Source organism: Myxocyprinus asiaticus, chromosome 7, assembly GCF_019703515.2.
Source record: "Myxocyprinus asiaticus isolate MX2 ecotype Aquarium Trade chromosome 7, UBuf_Myxa_2, whole genome shotgun sequence".
In the NCBI taxonomy this organism is placed as follows: domain Eukaryota; kingdom Metazoa; phylum Chordata; class Actinopteri; order Cypriniformes; family Catostomidae; genus Myxocyprinus; species Myxocyprinus asiaticus.
Window position 1 is genome coordinate 25,236,957 of NC_059350.1, and position 25,042 is coordinate 25,261,998.

General features: G+C 37.2%; 2 protein-coding genes across 3 annotated transcripts; one reads left to right on the forward strand and one right to left on the reverse strand.

The window, feature by feature from the left end:
• Nucleotides 1-843: 843 nt before the first annotated feature.
• On the reverse strand, nucleotides 844-13,364 carry LOC127443701 (protein aurora borealis-like). The gene is made up of 12 exons (XM_051702506.1): nucleotides 13,315-13,364; nucleotides 12,970-13,160; nucleotides 12,785-12,891; nucleotides 12,660-12,705; nucleotides 12,474-12,555; nucleotides 12,313-12,366; nucleotides 11,695-11,751; nucleotides 11,035-11,264; nucleotides 10,744-10,897; nucleotides 2,239-2,840; nucleotides 1,490-1,630; nucleotides 844-1,312 (listed from the first exon to the last, which is right to left on the reverse strand). Exons 2-12 carry the CDS (start codon nucleotides 13,120-13,122, stop codon nucleotides 1,292-1,294), a joined length of 1,647 nt encoding a protein of 548 aa, XP_051558466.1. The 5' UTR covers nucleotides 13,123-13,160; nucleotides 13,315-13,364; the 3' UTR covers nucleotides 844-1,291.
• A 140-nt stretch (nucleotides 13,365-13,504) lies between these two features.
• mzt1 (mitotic spindle organizing protein 1) lies at nucleotides 13,505-21,342 on the forward strand. Of its 2 annotated transcripts, none has more exons than XM_051702608.1 (3): nucleotides 13,505-13,752; nucleotides 14,079-14,233; nucleotides 19,528-21,342. In XM_051702608.1, the coding sequence occupies exons 1-3, from the start codon at nucleotides 13,701-13,703 to the stop codon at nucleotides 19,555-19,557; spliced, it is 237 nt and encodes a 78-aa protein (XP_051558568.1). In that variant the 5' UTR covers nucleotides 13,505-13,700; the 3' UTR covers nucleotides 19,558-21,342. The 2 variants fall into 2 exon arrangements, with proteins under 2 accessions (XP_051558568.1, XP_051558570.1); XM_051702610.1 differs by having other exon boundaries at nucleotides 14,079-14,224.
• The last annotated feature ends 3,700 nt before the right edge of the window (nucleotides 21,343-25,042 follow it).

The following is a 25,042-nucleotide window of genomic DNA, read 5'->3' on the forward strand; positions in this document are numbered from 1 at the left end:
TTAATGTTCTCTCTTTGCACTTCCAAACAAACAAGTGATAGCCAGTGATAAAGAATTTTACCAATCAGAAATTAGCTAAATTAATTCTGATACATGTTATGGCAATCTACGTCTAATCACAGCTAACCATGTTGAAATAAAATGAAATTATAAATTCCTAATCTAAGTACTGATTACCATTGGCCCATGTGTGCCAACCATGTTGAGTGGTTCAAACATCATCTGCAGCCTGAAACTGAACTTTTGATAGGACATTTGGATTGAATCCAAGTGCATTCATAGGAAAGCTATAGGATGCTCCCTATTTAGTGAATGACAACCTCCAGTGTGCTCTCTGTCTGCACTGTCTCAGAACAGTTCGAAATGCATCTTATTAAAGCCTCTGGAAGCAACATTTTTCAGATTTTGGATGAACCCATTGATTCTCAATGTGATAATGCACAGTAAACAAAGGATTTCTAAGGACAAAATGCATTAGAGTACACATTAGTGTACATTGTGTTTAGTACCGTGGCGTTTCGCGATAAATCACTCAAATTTTTCAAAAATGGCATATCAGATGAAAATGACTCTTATCTTTTGACAGGTTTCAATGTAAAACCTAATTAGGTTTCTTACCAGATGTATTTTTGTTGCCGTTTTTCCCAAAGACAAACTTTGTGGTGATCAGCACCATGTTGTTTTCATATTTTTATTTCCATTTTAAAACATTAGATGAAAAATATTTGCTTCAGATGAGCAAAAGTAATCTGATGCAAACTCTTAAGAGAACAAATTGAAAACCAAATGGAAATCTCTGATCAAGGACACTGGCTCCATTTTTATCAAGATCTTTACTACAATTCTTGTATACATGCCGCCATATGCATGCATAACTGCACAGATTGTGGTATCTCCATGAGTTTGTTAGTGGTTCTGATTAATTCATAAATAATTATAAGATTCTAAAAAAGACCCTGTAAAACATTAGCAAGAGGAAATTGTCACTCTTAACAAATTACAAATAATGCCAACAGTCACATTTAACTTTCACAATCAATAAAACCATACAATTTTTTTTTTTTGTGAAAATTTCTATTTCAATTTATTTCAAATTCATGTCCTTTCTGGAGCAAGAATGCTTAATACTGTACATTAGTCAAGTTATATATATAACTAAAACAAGGCTTAAACAGTTCCACAGTATCAAGCATTCTCTCTGAGATGACATGAGTATTAAACAGTAAATGTCTTGTGTCTTCTCCACAGCTTTGGGATAAAGAGTGTAAAGTGCTTGATTTGTCCCTCATGCTCAGTGTGGTGGGATGAACAACTGCAGAAACAAAAAAAAAAATTTCCATCGAGTGAATGTAGTGCATTTCCAATGCAATTTGAAGTGACAAAACAACTTAAATGTCTAAAAGCAGTAAATAAAGTACTAAAATGGTGGATTACAGTGTGAACAAGTAAAAAAAAAAATAACGTGATCTATTGTATTGGGTGACATTACCTTTGGTTTAGTGTGTCTAGTGTAAAGAATGCCCTCTTCAACAGCATGTGTGTCCAGCATTTCTTTAGTCTGGCTGTCTGAACTGAGGGTGTCCATTAAGCTGGTGGTGCATACTGAGTAAGTGTTATAACCGCTATCCACCTGCACAGAGAATGAAAGTTTAAGCCCAAGTCTGTAAAACACACTGCTTTGTTGAATTTGATTGAAACCTATGGTAATATCACCATACTCCACGAACAAATGGAATATGAAAAAATTTAAATATTAAAGGGTTAGTCCACCCAAACATTATAATTATGTCATCATTTACTCACCCTCATGACTTTCCCATATAACATAAAAGGAGACGCTAAAATGATATTCTCAGTAACCGTTCACTTTCATTGTATGGACAAAAGATGCAATAAAAGTAAATAGTGACAGAGTAACATTCTGGCTAACATTTCCTTTTTTGTTCCACGAAAGTCATAGATCTAGTACCAGTGAATGATGACAAAATTTTATTTTGGGTGGACTATCCCTTTTAAAAAAAACTTTTTACTGCAAATAGTCAGTGATAGAGCTGATAGAGCAGTAAAACCAGCAGCTGCTACTGCCCACTCAAGTTTTGTGGCCATTTTATGTCATCTACACACGTTGGGCTACAATTTACAGACAACTCTTCATGTAGTCATTTAATGTTTGAAAGCTACTTCAAAATGTCTGATCAGCAGCTGGTACACTGTTCACCTGACAGTACGCATACTAACCTGCATGCTAACATCATATGGTGTGATGCTCCCTTCTGCCAGCAGGGATACAAACATGTGCGTACTCTCAGCATTAGGCACGCTGCCAGTCCGAGAGGTGCTCAGTCTAACTGGTGACACTGTGTCCTCTACAGGAACCCAACCACAGGCCTCCTCTCTGCTCCTGCTAGTGACCACCTCCTCCTCTTCACTTTCCCTCCTGTCAGTCTCAATATTTCCTCCCATGTCCTTCAACACCAGTTCATCTTCATCCATTTGCTCCGAAACATCCAGGGAGGCCTCACACTCACTCCCCCCATATTGAAGTCCATCTTGCTGGCCATGCGGTCCTGTTGAATTAGTGTCTAGGTCCATGGTGGGTAAAGGTTCATTGTGATGGATGTTTTCCTTGTCCTGGAAGGTGGGGTGGAGGATAGGGGAAATGTGAGTAGGCGAGGCCCAGATGCAGGCTTTGTTTCTGGTTCGAGATTGAAGGGGGGAGCAGCTGCGAATAGGGGAACAGCCCTCCACAAATGGGCTTTCTCCACATCGATTCACATCCATGTTCGAGCTGCCCAAAGGAACACCATCGGGAGACAGAAACGTCAGTCTTTTTCGCTCGCCTATAAAGACAGAATCTTTTACAAACACATCCTTTTTTCTCATCTCACATACACAAAATATCTATATACCGGGTCATATACAGAGGTCAATCAATTGAGGATTTTAGGCCGATATTTTTTTACATTTACAGGTGCATCTCAATAAATTAGAATGTCGTGGAAAAGTTCATTTATTTCAGTAATTCAACTCAAATTGTGAAACTCGTGTATTAAATAAATTCAATGCACACAGACTGAAGTAGTTTAAGTCTTTGGTTCTTTTAATTGTGATAATTTTGGCTCACATTTAACAAAAACCCACCAATTCACTATCTCAAAAAATTAGAATACATCATAAGACCAATAAAAAAAACATTTTTAGTGAATTGTTGGCCTTCTGGAAAGTATGTTCATTTACTGTATATGTACTCAATACTTGGTAGGGGCTCCTTTTGCTTTAATTACTGCCTCAATTTGGCGTGGCATGGAGGTGATCAGTTTGTGGCACTGCTGAGGTGGTATGGAAGCCCAGGTTTCTTTGACAGTGGCCTTCAGCTCATCTGCATTTTTTGGTCTCTTGTTTCTCATTTTCCTCTTGACAATACCCCATAGATTCTCTATGGGGTTCAGGTCTGGTGAGTTTGCTGGCCAGTCAAGCACACCAACACCATGGTCATTTAACCAACTTTTGGTGCTTTTGGCAGTGTGGGCAGGTGCCAAATCCTGCTGGAAAATGAAATCAGCATCTTTAAAAAGCTGGTCAGCAGAAGGAAGCATGAAGTGCTCCAAAATTTCTTGGTAAACGGGTGCAGTGACTTTGGTTTTCAAAAAACACAATGGACCAACACCAGCAGATGACATTGCACCCCAAATCATCACAGACTGTGGAAACTTAACACTGGACTTCAAGCAACTTTGGCTATGAGCTTCTCCACCCTTCCTCCAGACTCTAGGACCTTGGTTTCCAAATGAAATACAAAACTTGCTCTCATCTGAAAAGAGGACTTTGGAACACTGGGCAACAGTCCAGTTCTTCTTCTCCTTAGCCCAGGTAAGATGCCTCTGACGTTGTCTGTGGTTCAGGAGTGGCTTAACAAGAGGAATACGACAACTGTAGCCAAATTCCTTGACATGTCTGTGTGTGGTGGCTCTTGATGCCTTGACCCCAGCCTCAGTCCATTCCCTGTGAAGTTCACCCAAATTCTTGAATCGATTTTGCTTGACAATCATAAGGCTGCGGTTCTCTTGGTTGGTTGTGCATCTTTTTCTTCCACACTTTTTCCTTCCACTCAACTTTCTGTTAACATGCTTGGATACAGCACTCTGTGAACAGCCAGCTTCTTTGGCAATGAATGTTTGTGGCTTACCCTCCTTGTGAAGGGTGTCAATGATTGTCTTCTGGACAACTGTCAGATCAGCAGTCTTCCCCATGATTGTGTAGCCTAGTGAACCAAACTGAGAGACCATTATGAAGGCTCAGGAAACCTTTGCAGGTGTTTTGAGTTGATTAGCTGATTGGCATGTCACCATATTCTAATTTTTTGAGATAGTGAATTGGTGGGTTTTTGTTAAATGTGAGCCAAAATCATCACAATTAAAAGAACCAAAGACTTAAACTACTTCAGTCTGTGTGCATTGAATTTATTTAATACACGAGTTTCACAATTTGAGTTGAATTACTGAAATAAATGAACTTTTCCACGACATTCTAATTTATTGAGATGCACCTGTATTTATAGAATGAGAAAAACATTTTTTACAGTCTTTTCTTGCTAAAGTGGGCACAGACATAAAGGCTACAAGAGTCCAGATAAACAAAATCCCATATGCAGTTTATTGTCCAACTAAAATTCCAATAATCACCAGAAAAAAACAAAATTAAGATCTGGTGCACAATGTGGGACTTTTAAATATAAACAAGCCCGGAATATACGTACTTATTTCAGGACTCTTATTATAAAATGAATTCACCAGATTAAGGATTATATATACACATTTTACCAGAGGTTTTTTATTATTATTATTCACAAGATATGAAGACACAATGCATGTGCTGACAGGGCACTTTTCTACAGTATATAGTCTAATTTTTCTTTGCATACCCTTGCTGAAATTTAGAACACTTGATATATCTAATCAAAATAACAAAATATGCATTGAAGTGAGGATAAAAATATGGATGAATATTGTCAATTATGAAAGAATTAGATGCAGCAAATCCCAACGAGGTGTCAGGGAATGTTTCTTATTTCACCTCTAGAGGCTGCTGTTATACAGTACAACCAAACCGTTTTAAAATCTTGTGTATACTTAGTTTTTCTTCATTCCGGATCACACCCGGTCGACCGCGTTTCCTTTCAAAGTATGCTCTTTTGACTGCAAAAAATACGAACGTGTTTGATGCATGCGTGCTATGACTTCATTGTGATACTAGGCTCTTTTTAGATGCCAAATGCCTTGCCTTGAAAGTAGACGAGAGTAGGCGGTTGCAGTCAAGAGTGGAAGTAAAATAAGTGCTGTTAAATCGAACAGTTCTCACTTCTCGTAGTGATTCAGCTGCCACAAGATCAAAGGAAGGTATACAGAATATTCATTCATAATTTATACACACAAAAACATGATTTCAGAGTTTAAAAATCAAACGTAAAAAAAATAAAAATAAAAAAAAAATGTAAAAGAAATTGTCACGGTTGTCTTTGTAGCCAGTCAGTTCAGTGGCAGCCATCTTTGGAACACTCCTTGAAATCAAGCTATTTGCAGTCATGAAAAACGGTTAGCAGGGCTTGACATTAAGGATCGTCATGTGCTTATCCTTCGGACAAGTAAACAGGTCATTCACTTAAAAAAAAAAAGAAAAAAAAAAAAAAGTTACTTTTCAACTAAAAGGGACATTTTTTCAGCTGTGATTGAAATATTATTTATAATATAAGCAATATTCTCATCAATATTCTTATTCAGCCACTTGTCTCCCAGCAAGACGTGATACAATCATGTACCAACTTACATTTACATTGTTGTTCTTGGCAAATCAAATAACAGGTAATTGAAAGGACAGTTCAACCAGAAATAAAAATTCTGTCATGATTACTCGACCTCATGTTGTTCCAAGCCCACAGAAGTGAGAAATTTAAAGGAAATACAAAAGGCAGAATGTTAGTCCCAGTCACCATTCACTTTCACTCATCTTTTTCCATACAATTAAAGTGAATGGTGATTGGGGCTAGCATTCCATGGATGACAGACGAATGTCATATGGGTTTGCAATACATTAGGTAAGCTGTGACAGTATTTAAATTTTTGGGTAAACAATCCTTTAAGAGTTCAAGTCAGTGCTCACCGGACTACAGTTGACAATACACTGAAAGTTAGCATATGAAATCCTGAAAGAGGGGACCTGCTAAGTAAGTTATATGTGTGGTGGTGGCGTAGTGGGCTAAAGGTGGTAATCCCCACAGCCACCACCATTGTGTCCTTGAGCAAGGCACTTAACTCCAGTTTGCTCCGGGGGTATTGTCCCTGTAATAAGTGCACTGTAAGTTGCTTTGGATAAAAGCGTCTGCTAAATGCATAAATGTAAATATATATCACACACACACTACTGGTCAAAAGTTTTGAAACACTTGACTGAAATGTTTCTCATGATCTTAAAAATATTTTGATGTGAAGGTGTATGCTTAAATGTTTGAAATTAGTTTTGTAGACAAAAATATAATTGTGCCAACATATTAATTTATTTCATTATAAACCTAAAATTTTATTTTATAAAAACATTTTTGAAATTGATGACTTGGACCAAATAATAAAGAAAAGCACCAATAAGTGCCCAACATAGATGGGAACTCCTTCATTACTGTTTATAAAGCATCCCAGGGTGATACCTCAAGAAGTTGGTTGAGAAAATGTCAAGAGTACATGTCTGCAAATTCTAGGCAAAGGGTGACTACTTTGAAGATGCTAAAATAATAGTTTTTATTTATTTTGGATTTTGTTTACTCACAACATAATTCCCATAGTTCCATTTATGTTACTCCATAGTTTTGATGACTTCACTATTATTCTAAAATGTGAAAAAAAAAAAAAAAATAATAATAATAAAGAATAAGTCTTTCAAAACTTTTGACCGGTAGAGAGTGTGTGTGTGTGTGTGTGTGTATATATATATATATATATATTACATTATATTATACATATACATTGGCGGCCAAAACTTGGGAATAATGTACAGATTTTGCTCTTATGGAAAGAAATTGGTACTTTTATTCACCAAAGTGGCATTCAACTGATCACAACGTATAGTCAGGACATTTATAACATGAAAAATTACTATTGCAATTTAAAAAAAAAAAAAAAAAAAAAAAAAAAAATTCAGAACTTCTTAAACTACTTCAAAGAGTTCTTATCAAAAAATCTTCCAAGTGCAGCAATGACAGCTTTGCAGATCCTTGGCATTCTAGCTGTTAGTTTGTCCAGATACTCAGGTGACATTTCACCCCACGCTTCCTGTAGCACTTGCCATATATGTGGCTGCCTTGTCGGGCACTTCTCACTTACCTTACAGTCTAGCTAATCCCACAAAAGCTCAATGGGGTTAAGATCCATAACACTCTTTTCCAATTATCTGTTGTCCAATGTCTGTGTTTCTTTGCCCACTCTAAACTTTTTCTTTTACTGTTTCATAAGTGGCCTTTTCTTTGCAATTCTTCCCATAAGGCCTGCACCCCTGAGTCTTTACTGAAGATGAAGTGGGTAGAATTCAATGAAGCTGCCAGCTGAGGACATGTGAGGTGTCTATTTCTCAAACTAAAGACTCTGATGTACTTATCCTCTTGTTTAGTTGTGCATCTGGCCTTCCACATCTCTTTCTGTCCTTGTTAAAGAGATTCATCAAAAAGGGACTTATACAGGACACCTTCATGTGCCTATCTGGATTAAAACGTTTTTCAACACGGCTTTAACTGTTATCATGCATCGCACCTCTTTTAAAAGATGCGATGTCAAGCTATAACACTAAAAAGGAGACCCCATTGTGTTTCATTCAGCTGCGCTGTCTTGCTGTTGTGCTGTTTTGAAGGCGTCCTGGGCCGTTTTTACACCCATCTCTGCTATTATTAATTGTTGGTCGTTTGTAAACATGGACTAGATGGACGTCTTTCATCATATCGATACATTTCCGCACAACACCGATGATGTGTGCAGCGTTTTAAGGACAGTATAAGTACAATTTTAAAAACCATGTCTCATTCTGCAACTGCCAGTGACTGGGAGAAATGCATGCAGTCCTGTGTGTTAACAAACCTAGAAAATGTGAGATGTTGCTCTGGTGAAGACCAGCGTCTCTGCTTTGGCTTGTTGAAGCACCCAACATCACCGTGGATTGTATTACGCTTGCGTATTCAGAACATTTTAATGTGGATTGTGTGTGTTTTCAGCTCATATAAGCGGTATTGCTTGTGAACCAGTCACAATATGATTCAAGCTTAGCAAAGGAACTGTTATTGAAAGATGGAGCAGTTAAAGTTGGACTGAAATTAATCAATTCCATTCACAAATGTCATGACTGTTTGATAGTTTATGCTGTGCTTGAGCGAAAAGTTTGATACATAAAGATTAAATGTGTTGGGTGTGCATTATGTTTCAACCCTGAAGTTTGGTTTTATAATGTTGTGTGGAGTTTATTAATTTTCTTCAGATTGAGTTTCAAAAAATGGCTGATTTCGAGGGGCTGCACGATGTTAGCCAATAACAAAAGTGGCCGTTTACAGTGAAGTCTTAATGGGCTAGACAGCTTAAAACTGAGCATTTCAGACAGAGGGCCAGAGACAGGGTGGAAAATTATTATGTAAGACTAAATTATGACTGTTCTGGCACAAGAAAACTTTACTAACATAAGTGGACTTCAAGGAAGATTAAAAAAAACAAAACAAAAAACAAAAGGATTTCATGACCCCTTTAAACTGTGTCATCAGCAAGTTGTTTCCCATAGTGCTTGTAGATTGCGCAGCTCGGAAAAAGCAGCTGCGCAGCCTTGCTCTCTGGGAAGATTTTTTGACATATGCAGTGATGACACATCACAGCAAGTCCAACGCATTTCTAACTGGCATGCATCTGCTGTTGATCACCTTGATTGGTTCTGCACAGAACTTGCTTATCTCAAACGAGCTGACACTTTACAGTCAACGGCAGGCACATGCGCCGATGATGTGCACAGCTGAGGACTATCAGTGTTTTGAGAAAATCTGGACCGCACACGGACAGTCCGCATAGACTATGTGTGATGCAAATTTCATCATCAGCACACATTGCACTTTCCGATCAGCAACACGGACAACAGAAGTACACTACAGTAGAACACGGAGGAATTAATAAAAATAACCATAATGGTTCCAAAATTAAGAACCTATCACCACTGATATATTAGCCTACATCTAGTCATATATCTAGTATAGTCACAAGTCTTGCATGAAGCTGTAAGGCTAGGTGCCAAGAGAACTGTAATCCAGCACATGCCCACATGGAAAAACGAAAGACTTCCGGGAAAAACAACACTCAAACTCTCTCACAAGTAGGATCTGCACCTGAGAAAACAAAGGCATCACTGTGTGAAAAACCCAGTTTACCCCCACAAACTCCAGCTGTTCTCTCTCCCTTGTCTCCCCCACAAGGTCCACACACACACACACACAAGATGTATATGTGAAAATGTAACAAACAAATTCCATGAAAACAAAGAATGCAACTGTATGTGTTTGATAACATTTAAGAGGTCTCTGTGCGACTGGTATAATGGTCTCTTTCCCATGTTGATAAAACTAATGGTAACAAAGTTATAAGGTCCTTGCCAAATACTCCATAATCCTGGAGGTCTATCCCCCTCCTTGACCTACAATTTAAATTATCTCCTGTATGTTAACAAGGTTAAACCCCAGGATATCAAGAACCCATTCACCCCCAAATTCTCATTGTTCAAAGGATAAGACCATTTGGTACACAATGTTTATTCTGTCTGGGTATTTAAGGAAAGTTGGCAAGAAGCTTGGGGAATCTGTAAGCAGATCTCCCATGCTGTACCGCTGCATGTAGTTTTGTCAGGTATGTTTCTTTGACTTGTCTTTTATTTTTAGAAATGTTTATTTATTCTGATCATATGTGAAATAGGCTTTGATTGATTTTGTAACTTACGTTTTAAATCCTACCTGGCAAATAAATTGTAATTATTTGATTTATTCTGAATTCCTCCTAAATCATTTATCACCGGTAGATTCGAGGGATGCCTTTTGTTACCACAAACTTGTGTCCAGGATAATGATCATTACTGGAGCTTATGAATAGGAGGAAACCATGTAAGACTACCAGTCACTCCTTATCACCGTCTTAGCAAGTTGTATGAAACGTGACTAAAAACTATCATCTGGTTATGAGCAAGCAGTAGGCGGCGGAACCAGATGGTATAAGTAATCCCTGCAACCTCTGACTATGAACGGGCTGGCGTTTTGTGTCCGTGAGATCTATGCAATTAATCTGCCGGCATATGACTCTAAGCGACAATCGGGACCCCAATGAAATGATAATGAAAATTAAGATAATTCAGAGCATTCAATAACTTAAAAAGATCAAATTAAAAGATTGATCAGAAGTTAATTAGAGCTGTAATCAAAATTAGAGGTCAATTTAAATTGGAGTCAGATTAATATAAAATTGGAGTCAGATAAAGTGAATAACGGAATCAATTTGTAAAGTGTAAATTAACAATAACTGCTTTACTTCAGCGCTCAGAAAAGACAGAACAACAAAGAGACCTTCATGGGGCCATTCTATTGGAATCTGACATCGGATCAAATAGTTTTTTTTTTTTTTTTAAACCCTTTTTACAAAGTGTTTTAATCAAAACTAGCCACTGACACAGGCACCATCTTACACTTCTTACCTGATACAGGTGTCACAGAATGCTGAAGTCTAATGGGAGACAGAGTAGGAGATTTAAAAGCAGGTGATGATCTCTCTGAAAACATGGGACTGCCAACACTGCCCAGACTATGTGCTCGCCGCTGACCTTGGATAGGACTTGATGAAAACTGGCCCTGAGGATTAAGGGTAGAAACATAACATTTAAAAATATTATATGCAATGATCCCTTGATTCAGATTTTTTGTGCGAACAAGGACATGTAATTTAAGTCTAGGAAACTGGCCCTGATCCAAAATGATTTGGTACATACAGACAATGGTGTCCCCGTTGGAATGCCACACTGAAGAGGAGAGACTATAACTGATGACAATATCTCTTGACTGCCGGGAGGAATATTATGAGAATCTCTGTCCGGGCTAGGAGGGCTTGAGGACTCAGAGCCGCTGTCATGGCCATCAAGAAACAGCTTTCGCCGCAAAGAAGAGGAGCTAAGGCTCTCCTGTACCTGCTCAGTTAACTCCTCTGTCCTATAGTAATCAACTGGTAAAATAGAAAGTACATTCAGAAATTAATATCAATAAGTGCCCAATCGAGGAAACATGCTATTTGCCACATTGAAATCACCTGTAGGCAAGGTCTATGTACAGTACATAAGGTATATGTGTGCTGTGACTGGTTACCATTTCTTTAAGTTTTTACCATTTTAATCTCCTTTTTGCCTTGACTAGCTTATTTTGTATGTCCCTGCAGTGTGACAAAAGTACAAATATGCCTTGCAGTCTAGCTCATAAAAACTGCAGGCATAATAATCAAAATGCTATTTAAAATAGTTTTATAGGGAGTATACCATGTCACACAGCAAGACTTCAACTTCTCAAAAGGATTTTATATCTTATATCTAAATTTGTTGTGGCCGAATTTGGAAATTTCTTACAAAATGGTTACAATTCATCAAGAATCAAATAGTTACCCAGAACATTTTCAAGATTGAAGTCCACAGGTAGAGACAGGACTGTCTGACAAATGGCTATAACACACACAACAAAGGAAGACCCATTATTCTAAATGTACATAATTAAATACAGTGTATGTAAATACTAGGGATGTGCACAAGTAATCGATTAATCGAGTACTCGTTCACCTTTAAATATTCAACTAGTTAAAACAGTACTTGAATATTGCAATTTGATTTTCCTTCGTGCCTTTGCCTGCCATGGGCAACATTGAAACTGCTTCTCTCACCTAAATCTTGCCATTAGTTCCCCAAAAAATACAATTGTGCCATTATTTAAAGTGACTGTACTGCTTCGGAAGAACTGGAAAGAAAGTTTGAATTATTTTTATTTTTTTTATCTTGATGTTGTTTATGCATAGTACTATTTTTCATTAGAAAAACAGGTTCAGAAGTTTAAGATTTAACTTAAATTCTAAATTTGAAGTAATCGATTATTCAGTTTTTTTTTGTGTGTGTTAGAATAATCGACTACAAAATTACTCAATACCCATCTCTAGTAAATGCATGCATGTACATAAATGTAACAGTTGGGGATCATTTAAGAAACGCCTTGTGTAGAATTACTGAACAAACCATTGATTTTCTTTGTTGATTGAAGCTCCTCTGTAACCAGTGGGGACAAAGAACCTAAAACAAGAACAGATTTTATTAATATCTCAAACATCACTTTTGTTGTAATAAACTACCATCAAAAGATTCAGAACAATTCTCTCTTTGAATGCATCATGACTTACTTTTCTGATACGGCAGCTTTACTGATTGTTTAGCAGTTGGGGGTCCCCATGGAGAGGGAACAATGGCACCTTTAGTGAAAAACTGCAAAAGAGAAGCGAAATCAGTCAAGTATTTTTCACTTCAGTAAAATAAATAAAAAATCCACAGGGGTAATTTAAGTGAAATTACAGGTAAAGCAGTTTTACCTGTTCAATAGCATGCTGTCGTTTTTCCTCGATCTCAGCATCAGCCCTTGTTGTATTAAAACAAACTTGATTTACATACAATATTGACTCTATATTTACACGTAAAACACTACAGCTAAACATACCTGGCTTGGCTCAGAAATACAGCCTGACGGTGAATATCCTCTGGGCCTATTTCCACAGGAAGTAAATTTGCCATTTCATCAATGGACCATTTGAACTTTGCTGGTGTCTGGAAAATATAATGAACATAGAAATGAAATTTCTTCATTTCTCTTTATATTCCTCAAATGCACAGTCAGATACTCACTGCTGAAGAGCTCATGGAGCTCTTGAACACAGATGGGCTTGGCACCAGAGATTCATGCAGGCTATGGTAGTCGTTTGGGCTCTCAAACGGGTTCGAGATAGCTGGTCTTCCCGGAGTTTCGGGTGTTATATGAATCTCTGCTACATCTACCATCTTGAACGGTGTCAAGCCAACCAGCCTACGCTTTAGTACTTCAAACAAACGAACGTTTGGAGATTATTGAAAGGGTCAAAACATCAGTGAGGAAACATCCAGCTTGGTTATATGTCTGCTGCTCGTTATTAATGATCAAAAGACTTAACATGCGTGATTAAATAATATATTTTATTAATCATATATACTTACAACTCAACAAACGCAACAGCGATCTCTGAATGGATCCAACGTCTGATTTAATTTTCGCACAGGATGCGCTAACCAATCAAAATTCTGCTGTCCGTGCAAAACAACCAATCAAATTACAAGAGCAGCCAGCAAGTCGTCTCTACGTAACTTCCTTTAAAACGTTTAAAAACTTTATTTACAGGGTTACCGCCACAACAAGCAGGGGCGTGAATTAATTGAAACCGTTGTTTTGTATTGTTTCGTGCGAAACTCGCAAACTTGTACCCAGTTTTTTTGCGCGAATGGTGAGAAAACATCAGGAACTAAGTAGATACATGTGTCTGTGGTATCTGGTCGGAAGATAGAGTTTTGTTATTGTCATTAGATAGCTTTAGCAGGATAGCATCATGGCCAGTCCCGCTAGCGCAAACATGAATGCTGTCCGCGAGACTATGGATGGTAAGTAAAAAAAAAAAAAAAAAAAATGATATAAGAACACCTTTAAACAAAACGGTTCTTGTTTACATGTGTTTAGAGCGAAGAAACACTCTTATACAGTGTGTTGTTTTGAAGCATATCAGTCTGTCAATGGGTGAAAGGCTGTGTGACAAATTTAAAGGCATGTTACATACAATAACACTAATTTAGCTTTTTTTTGTATTTTTGTTATTGCGTGTGGTTTGTAAGTGCATCATTGCATGGTTCATTATTAGATACCCAATAATTAAACCGGTTGTCATTTTAATTGGGCAGTTGTGTCATTATGACATATTCATACATTTCAGTTCTCCTGGAGATATCAAGGCTTCTGAATACTGGATTGGACATGGAGTCTTTGTCCATATGTGTCCGCCTCTGTGAGCAGGGGATCAATCCTGAGGCTCTGTCATCAGTTATTAAAGAACTAAGAAGAGCATCTGAGTCATTAAAGGTAACCGAGGTACATTAACAAATACGTTTTTTTGTTGTTGTTATTGTTGTTTCATAAGTATCCTGGTAAATTAGGTGAAGTCTGCCAAACTATCCATCATGTTTTTTGTGTTGTTAAATCAAAAAATCCTTGTTATGATTGAGTAACTTGGTCATTTGAAGTGGACCTGGGGCTGGATTCACGAAACATTCTTAAAGGTGCAATATGTAACATTTTTTATGTAATATTCACATTTTTTTTGCCAATGTGTGAACGGCTTGTAACACAACTTAAAAAATGAGCCCTTCCCAGACTTCCTAGGTTGCCTATTAAAGCCTGTAGACTGATTTTCATGCGAAGGGAGCGGGTCGCTTTTGCCGGGAAAATCCAAAGGATGTGACATTTATGAGTGCTCCCGAGAGCCTTGCCTCAGACAGTAGCTTCTCTTCCGCTATTCATCAGCATCAACAGTCTGCAACACTAGGTAACATTATCTTAGATATGGAATCCAGCAAATATCCAGCTCCAGCACAACACCGACTCCTACATAAACTCAGAGTGAGCCAAAAAAACTAAAACAACAACAAAAAAAACATTTATCTACTGAATCCTGTCTGGCTAAGCGGAAACGTGATCGTGGTCGAGCGAAAACTAGAGTGAACATCGGCAGGGCATTTGATTCCTGGAGGGACGTTCGTTCGGTTTTGGGGATCAAAACTGACCCTGAATCGGCATTCTTCTTATTGGACAGGTAAGCTTTCATAACCACAAAGCATGTGAAATATAGTGCCGTAAGGATTGATCTGTGTAAATGTAGCTAACTTGACCTTGCCTGCTAATGCTGACGAATTGGAAGTTACCTTGCTTCGTAACTTTCAAATAATTTCAATGATCTTCTCTTTATACTAAATGTCAGGTTAATGTCAATGTTAATCTGTAATTATTTAGCAAGGTAAACTACAATAATACATGAAATGAATGCTAGACAATGTTCAGGATAATGCAAAAAGCTCCATTCATTAGTGTAATGTAACTTGGTTATACAGAAAATATATACATTCTATTATTATAAAACAATAGCGCATCGATATATCAAAATGACAGTTGTGATGGAATCACATCAATACTGAATTGTCAACATATTTATAATGTACAGTCTGTTTTATAAACAGCTACTGTCATCATCCACCAAAGTTAGCTAACAGCTATTGATAAAGCTGGCTAGCTAGACATAGGTTATTGTATAAATGCAGTCAGTGTATGCAAAGAAAAGTGATTACTTAAAACTACAGTCTCGCAGAGTCAGACCTATATCCACACTTTGTTTTAGCCCTGTTCCAGCACTGGAGAGTCAAATATAATATGCGTTCTCAAAGTTTGTAGTAAAACAATCATAACTGTGTAATTTTAATTATGCTACCTCATCTGTCAGCATGATGTCGGTGAATCACTTTGTATGTTACGTTATTGTTTTGGTCGATAAAACTTGTGTCCCTATGGAGTGTGTGCGCGAGCACGAGCAACAGGAAGCTGGCTGCAGTTCATTTAACGGCCACAGGTGTCATTAATAACAAGGGTTTCTGAATCTTAAATACTGCAACTTTAAGAAGAAAAATCTTCTTAATTACCATTTTCTTAATTTCTAACAAGGAAAAAATTAAGAATATTATGCATTTCTGAAAAACAATTCTTAAAATTCTTATCTTTTTTTTTCTTAAGGTTGTTGTTAAGATTGTTTGCTCTTTCTATTTTCAGCTTTAAAACCATTTCAATGTTTTCATCAACAATGAATTTTGTAGCATAATAAATGTAACATAATTATTCAAAAGCTGAGACTGTCCTCTGCCACCCTTTCCCATGCCCGCCTCTTTCCGACGTGATATATTAAATTTCCTTAACGAGAACCTCCAGCTCTTGTCTACTGAAATTTTTGTTTCGTTTCGTTTCGTTTCTTCCAGTTATCAAATGGTTACCAGCAAGTAAATTCTCCTGTGATGTTTAATGTCATTAAACTAACACTCATGCACTTTACATAATTTTTTTTTTTTTATCATGAGGTGCTTGCTATTTAAAAAAAGGTTAATAGATACAGTAGATCAAGTTATCGTTATGATTAACGAACCAGTCGTATTGAATTTGTTGGAAGAGACAAGGCAATCTCATGGGCAGGCTCATATAATCAGACAATGTCAAAGCCTGTCATTTTTAGGGATGCATTGATACCACTTTTTCTCTTCCGATTCCGATGTCGGAAATCTCAGTATCGGCCGATCCCGATCCGATACCATTGTTGTTTTTTTTGCATAATTGGTTTAGAATATCTTTACATTATTGTGTGGAACTAATTGGGTGTGCTCTTTAATATGTAAAGAAACACAAAACTCACTACACATTATTTCAATATAAATGTATAGCTTATTAAGAAACTTTATTGTTAACTAGTATACTGGATAATGTAGCAACAAAATTAACAGTAATTCCAGTATAAGTCATCAGTAGAATGTTGTATAAGTCATAATTTTTTATTTTTTTTGGCAAAATTATTCACATTTTAGTAAAAAAAAACAAAAAAAAAAAACACCTCCAGTGCCATTCTAAATGCATATTATAAGTGAACTGAACTTTTGAGCATCTACATCTGAGAAGTTGTTTGTGAGTAGCACTCAAATATTGCGCACCGCGTGAAGGCTAAAAATAGCCGCAGTGTGCATGTAAACAGAGCAGCGCCATTCACTGATGCACTGGAGCTGCGCATGCATTTTACTTATAAAACACAGCCTTTTGTGATTCACAGAGCTATTGCACGTCTTCAAGTAGTTTTGAATAAAATGCACGAGTCATATGAACTACTTTAATTGTGTTTTTATGGTTCCTTTATGTAATTTTTTTGAGCTTGACAGTAACAAACATGACTAACACACAGTATCGGATTTGGATCGGGCTTGTCGGACCGATACACGATCTGTCTAAAAGCTTCAGTATCGGAGCCGATACCGATCCAGGTGTCGGATCGGTGCATCCCTTGTCATTTTATTCATAAGAAATTTATTTTACACATTCTTAAGAAAATATTTTGGAATTGCACTTATGAACATTATTACGAACTTTTTATTTATCCTAAGAACTTTATTATTTTTCTTAAGAATATTTTCGTGAAACCAGGCCCAGATCACATATTGTGGATTCAGTTTATGTTTTACATAATTAAAACATAAATTGATTAAAGTCTTCTGATTTAAAAATGTTCTTAGGGAATCAAGGCAAATTTTTGTTTGATAGAGATAACTTATTCCTTTTTTGCCTTAATGGGATAGTTCACCCAAAAATTTAAATGATCTCATCATTTACTCACCCTCATACCATCCCAGATGTGTATTGGCACTTTTCCACTGCACGTTACAGTTCGACTCGACTCTGCTCACTTTACTTTTCTGAGCGTGCTTTTCCACTGCAGTTTAGTGCCACCTCAACGTGGGTGGGATTATAGGCTGATCGTTATACTGCCGTGACATCATCTTAAACGCGACACAAACGTTACTGACCATAAACAATAACATGACTGCAAGCTGTTAGCTACTAGCTCATTGTGCTGCATAAAGCAGTTGTTGCATGGTGATTTTACACAAGAGTAACAGTTAAATTGGCCTGGTTGTTTTAGAAGCAAGCTTTCCAGTAGCTGGTCAATTAAATAAAGTGAAGCTTTCAAGCAGAATGTAGAGTTAATGTAACAAAATGTACCATCCTCCATCATGGACTCCAACAACGGCAAGTTCAGGGCACTCTCCCTCCCATTGCTCGCTGGTTTATTGCCATAGATAGTGTCCATTTAGTCGAACCACTTCCACTTTCTTCTGTTTGAACCACTCCGTGGTCTTTGATGGTTCTCAAGTCACTTAAGTTTTCCCTACACTGTTGGTAGGTCCGGTGTTAGCCCTGTGTGGCCAACAGCTGAGACAGTTCCTGAAAGACTTTTTTCGTTTCGCGTTGTTTCATTCGTTGCTAACGAGAGGAATGTCTGCACCTCGTTTATTGACCATGGCATGGTTTTGCGTACAGCCATTTCTTTGTACAATTCGAAAGTCGTGTGAACAAATGATATTGCTGTTGCTGTTGCTAACTTTAAAACTAGCGGTTTGATGTCCCGTGTCGCAAATCCAGTGACGCTGATAGTGACGATTCTCTCTGACCAATCAGTGATCTGCAGGGTTTTGAAGTCACATTTAGTATCGGCTCGGCTCGCTTGGAACCTCGATCGAGGTGGTACTAAAAAAAGTATCAGGTACCAGGTACTATCCACAGTGGAAAACCCCCAAAAAGCGAGCAGAGTCAAGTCGAGCTGTACCGTGCTGTGGAAAAGCCCCATATGACTTTGTTCTGCAGAACACAATCAAAGATTTTCTGAAGAATATTTCAGCTCTGTAGGTCCATACAATGCAAGTGAATGGTGATCAGGCCTTTGAAGCTCCAAAAGCACATAAAGGCAGCATAAAAGGAATCCATATGACTCCAGTGGTTAAATAAATTTCTGCAGAAGTGATATGATAGGTGTGGGTGAAAAAAAACAGATCAATATTCAAGTTCTTTTGTACTATAAATCTCCACTTTCACATTTCACTTTGTGGATATTGCCACCTAATGGACAGTAGGAGAATTTATAGTAAAAAGGACTTAAATATTGATCTGTTTCTCACCCACACTATCATATCGCATCACCGTATGGATTACTGCCTTTTATATGCTTTTTGGACCTTCAAATTTCTGGTCACCATTCACTTGCATTGTATGGACCCACAGAGATGAGATATTCTTCTAAAAATCTTCATTTGTGTTCAGCAGAAGAAAGTCAGACACATCTGGGATGGCATGAGTAAATGAGAGAATTTGTAGTTTTGAGTGAATTATCCCTTTAAGAACACTTAAGCAAGTAAAATTCCTCTGTGCCTTGATTGGCTCACTTTTGCACTGTCCCCCTGTCATCATTAACTCTGGATTTACTGTAACTGTGGGTCATGTAAAAATGAAATTCCAAATTACTACGGTTCAAAGATATCCAATGAAATTTATTTTACATGTTTATTTTGCAGGTCAAATATTTTTCACATGCAAGATTGTGGAATTGTGCCCTAGCCATTGCACAACTGCATAAACAGATGCTCATTATGTTGATGTTGGGTGAAATCCAGTAAACTGGGCAATTGTGTGCCTTTTCCATTTGAGTTGACTGTAAAAAGTGGCCCAATTTACCAGAATTCACACTACTACTTTCATATAAACTCTAGTGAACAAATATTGTCATTAACTGGCCACTTTGTTTTATTTTTTAGGCTTCTGAAAACAGCACTAGTCAAGGATAACCAGCCTAAATGTCCTCACTGATAGAGACACCCCTGTCTGAGAAGAATGAATATGGCATGATACACTGAACAGAAGCATATTAATATGCTTAATGTATAAAAGCAGTAGGTTTTAAACCTGCATTTGATCTACTTTCATGTGCCTAAATATGTACAACTGGACTTTAAGTGTGCTGTTTCCCTATCATTTTAGCCCAATTGATATTGTTATATACCAATAACTATAATGTATTTCAGTGATAAAAGCAATTTTGTAAGCAGTTATGCTCCTTCAAATCTACAAAATAGATATTGTCTTTCAGTTTTAGTTTTTTGTGTGGTCCATATGCAACATGCCCTTTTATTGATGTGGCCTCTGTGTGTCTAATCACACGTTTCATTTTATTTGTAAAGTAAATTGTTTCTAACATTTTCAACACTGAGTTCTGCAAATGTTGAGAGCTCATTTAACCCTAACCACCCTAACCCAATATATAATTTATTTCCATGTGTATTTGTGTCTTTAAACCACATGATGGCGACAACGGTGCATTTGTTATATCAGGGATTGTTCCTCTTGTTTTGGATTGTTTCATAGCATTAGCATTTCACCCTTTGAGATTTATTCATTTCTTATAAACATTTATAATAAATGTCATGTTCAGCAACTCGGTTTGTAACTTCAGAGCAACAAGCCCATTTAGTATGGCTGTTTGTGAAGATTGTCAGGTTTCTTCTCTCCTCTCCATGGTTGCCTTTTTGCACAGGTCTGAACATAGTTTTGGGCTCTGTTCTCTGGGAATATTTAAGGTCACGTTTGGTAAATGAGCTGTGGATCTTAGATCAGGCCAAAAGGCAGTTTACCTGGCATGAGCTTGATTAACATCCTGCTGCGCTGAGAGGGTGAGGTGGCTATGTCCTTGTCTCCTGCAGACTTGAGGCCTAATGTTTCACTCCTGCAGTGAGAATGCATTTATGTGTATGTAATCACCTCCACCTTATGCACTTTTAGTTGAACAGGACAAATCTTTTAAGCAAGATTCTTTGAAGCCATGCATTGTTTTACAGAGTGTTTTGATGTTAATAACTGAAATATTTGTTGATTTTGTGAAATAAACAATCTTCGCATTGGAAGTTCTACAAATGGGTCAGGAGAGACCATCTTCAAGCTTCCATGGAATCACCTTTAACAAAGACACAAACACCAATAGCATGTGGAGAATTATTGCGACCGCTTGTTGGAATGACAGGTGTTATCAACTAAAGCGGACCAGGCATGTCTCTTCACGAGGCAAGGTAATGATGCATGAAAAAGGGGGTAGTTTATTTCTCACTGTGAATTAGTATCATAAAGGTTGCTGGAGTGACAGTGATATCACTCATCCATACTATCAAATAATTTTGTTAGCTTTGTTTGATTGACCATCAGTCTTTAAACAATACGCATCTCTGCACATTCTGTTTATGATAAATATTTAATAATGGATTTTATTTTTTTGTGAGAAAAGAGCACCAACACAAAATTAGTGGTTTTACAAAGTGTTTGCAGAGTAAGTGAGCCAACAATGACTTGAGGATGGAAGTTATGGAACCAAATACACTATTTAGTATTCTGAGTTTGATGTGTAATTATCATATACCCATCCTCTAATTCATACATTAATTGCTTTAATTAGCAAAGCAATTAAAAAACAATGCTAAGCTCTGTAATAGCATCCACCTTCAGTAACTGTTTATGTAAATGCCCCTGTGTTTGCTGTAGGTTAATGAAATGTTTGTTATTAAATGGGAATTCTGTGTGTTCAAGTATGTAATTATCAATTGATTTGCTTTAAATTTAATAATTGTGTTTTAACCTTCTAAGTGATGCATGCAATGCAACAGGGTTCTTTGTTCACAGGTATGTGATGAACAACTGGTATTAATCTAAAGCTTATGGAAATTAGAAAACCCTTGTACAAGGTTAATTGGAAGTTTAAAATGTATAATTGTAGGCTGCAATCCCATTATTTTATAACACAATTCCTTAAAAACTCTTAATGATAAAGTCTATGACCTTTTTTTTTAATTTTATTTTAATTTTTTTTTTAAGATTTGGTCTTAGGCCTTCTTCAATCAGCACTGGTTACAAGTTTTACTCGATTAAACTCATCAGTTGTTTGGTTATTGACATTTGACCATTCAAGTTTTGATTCTTTTTTTTTTTTTAATTTTTTATATATATATATATATACACCTGTTTTCTCCATTGTAATTCCATGTACACTGCCTGACTCAAAAAACAAACAAACAAACAAAAAAAAAAAAAATCGAATATTTCATTTGACTGCCTTTAGCTTTGATTACGGCACACATTAGTCACTGCATTGTTTCGACAACCTTTATTTCTGTACAGTTGCATTAATTTTTGGAAGATCTTGTATTGATGATGGGAGAGTCGAACCACGTAAAGTCTTCTCCAGCACATCCTAAAGACTTTTAATGGGGTTAAAGTCAGGACTCTGTGGTGGCCAATTCGTGTGTGAAAATGATTCCTCATGCTCCCTGAACCACTCTCGCAATTGAGCCTGATTAATCTTGGTATTGTCATCCTGGAATATGCCCGTGCCGTCAGGGAAGAAAAAATCCAGGATAACATGGTCATTCAGGTAGTCAGCTGACTTCATTTTATTGCTGCATCTCCTTGCTGAGCCTAGACTGACCAATAGAAGCAACCCCAGATCATAACACTGCCTCCAGAGGCTTGTAAAGTGGGCACTTTGCATGATGGTTGCATCGCTTCATGCGCTTTCCTTCTTACCCTATTCCCATCGCTTTGGAATAGGGTAAATCTGGACTCATCAGACCACATTACCTTTTTCAATTGATCCACAGTCCAGTCTATATGCTGCAATAGACTCAAATTGAAGTCATTTTTTTCCCTATTAGCCTCACTAACAAGTGGCTTTTGTGTAGCCACACAGCTGTTTAGTCCCAATCCTGTAAATTCTCATCACATTGTGTGTGTGAGTGTGTGGGCAGGTTTAAGTGGTTTACGAGGACTTTTTTTTTTTAGGTTATAAACTGGTAATTACAAGGGTATTATGCTATAAATGTGGTTTATGAGGACATTTCTGGTGTCCTCAATTTAAATTGCTTAAAAAAACATACTAAACTATGTTTTATTGAAAATGTAAAAATGCAGAAAGTTTTTTGTGAGGGTTAGGTTTAGGGGTAGGTTTAGGGTAAGAGGATAGAATCTATAGTTTGTACAGTATAAAAATCATTATGTCTATGGAGAGTCCTCATAATGATAGCTGCACCAACATGTGTGTGTGTGGAAATGTACTTACTTTTACAGTTAAACATAGCCGTGAGTTCTACTGTCGATCATTTATGATGTGACTTTACCTAGCATTTGAGTGATCTCTGATCATGATCATTCATGATTTTTGACATGGTTGTTCAAATGATAAACTACACACTGCATCAGTTAGTGTTAAAATAATTGTTGCCAGCTGAAACATATTAATCCCTGCAATGATAATCCAATCATAGGCTCTTAAGTATCTGCTTATTTAAATCCAAATGTTGATTTTATTTTATTTATTTTTTTGACCAGGCAGTGTATGTTGGTTTAAATTAGGATTGTTTTTGTGAATTCTCTAAAGTTAAACTCCAATATCATCATAGTTTTGTAACAGCTGTTGAGAAAGCAAGGGAACATCATAAAACCACACTGAGATACATTAAGGCAAGTATCAACTATGGCCTATTATCAAAGTTTTTAAAAGTTTTAAACTGAAGTTATTCAACAGTTCCAATCGTTGAATCTGATTGAATGTGCAGTATTTCAAGAGTGCTGATATACAACAGCACTGGGACACTTTACTATTTGTATAACTCAGAATCGTCGTATTCATGGCTTTCCAAATAGTTGTGGGGATTTTGAACTATTGTTCATGTTGATTTCATTTAACGATTCATTCAGTGACCATTTCTGGAGACTGCATATTTATGCAAGTAGGTGGCAACAAATGAGTGTCTTTTGTGTTATGAGTGAGCCATTCAGTCTCAATTGATTAGTTAAAAAACACAGTTGTTCTCCCCTGAAACAGTGCAAGTAAATGAGAATGATTTGTTCACTTAAAAGATTTGTTCAAAAACACTGATTCGTTTATGCACATATCGCCACTAGTTTAAAAACCATATGAGTGTAATGGGTGGAGTTGTGCTTGATGCTTTAGCTTCTTTTACAACTATTTTCGCTGGTGGAGAAGAAATACAATGTTAACTGGCCAATTTTATTCTAAATGTAAATTATTTAATTTGATTTACTTGTTGGACTGTTGTATAAAAGTACTGTTGTATTCGACCTGCGGCCTCGTGCGGAACAACAGCACACTTGCCTGTGTGATATTGCTTAATAATGTTGAAATGTGTTCTTAAGACAAGGGTGTTTTTGTTTTTCATGAGTGTTAGGTAAGGATGTTGTCACATGTGTTTTATATGTTAGGCCAGTGGTTCTCAAAGTGTGGGGCACATCCCGGAACTGCCCTGTTTTCAAATCTCATTCAGTTTCACACACTTAAAAAATGTGTGCAAGAACCAATGTGGACAATTTCTTTTCCTCCACCTATTTCTCCTTGAGCCTTGTTTATACTTTCACCTGGCACGAGAAAGATATAACTGTAGGCAGAGCTCCAAAAAGAGACGAGAGCTCCAAACCGCCAGCAAAGATATAGGGAGCCCCAAACCTAACCCTTTCCCTAACCTTAACTGTCAGTGGAAGTAACGCCCCCTTTTGGAGTTGGTGCAACCCCCTTTTGGAGTAGCCCCTCCCCTTATGGAGTAACCCTGTCCTCTTGTGGAGATCCCGCCCACATTTGTAGATCTCCGGCCTGCAGCTATACCTACTTGCCTGACAGTGCAGCGCTTCCTCTGTGCATGCGGCTCTTGAAAAGATTTGATGCTGTGTCCGGATATCCATACTTTCCTTGTCTATAGTATGCCAAAAACAGTATACCAATGGAGTAGTTTGACCGAATCCTCAGTATTCATAAAACAGTAATCAAGAAATACCTGGATGATTCTCCTGGCAGTGGATGCCAGTGAACCGCGAGTTGTACGGCCCTTTTCAACTGTGCTATATGTACCAAGAGAACTGTGCCTTCTGCTTAAAGGTGTACTCAGTAACTTTTTGTCTTTGTGTCTTCTTGGACTTACACTGACACCTAGTGCAGAGATGCCCAAACTAGGATGGCCTTTGATTTGGCCCGCCTTGAAGTATATGACAAGAGTGAAAAAAAAAATGCTGTTGACGCAGCTTTTCATTGCATTAATTTCTCAGATTGCAGAGTAATGTTTTTTTTGTTTTGTTTTGTTTTTTTGTACAATGAAATTATAAAGGAGGGGAATCAAGGCAACTTTAATATTTTAATATAAAACAGTTTGCAGAGCCTGAAATTCGGCATGGGATTGCGGCTATTGTGCACAATTTATTTTGTATTTATAAAAAAAAAAAATG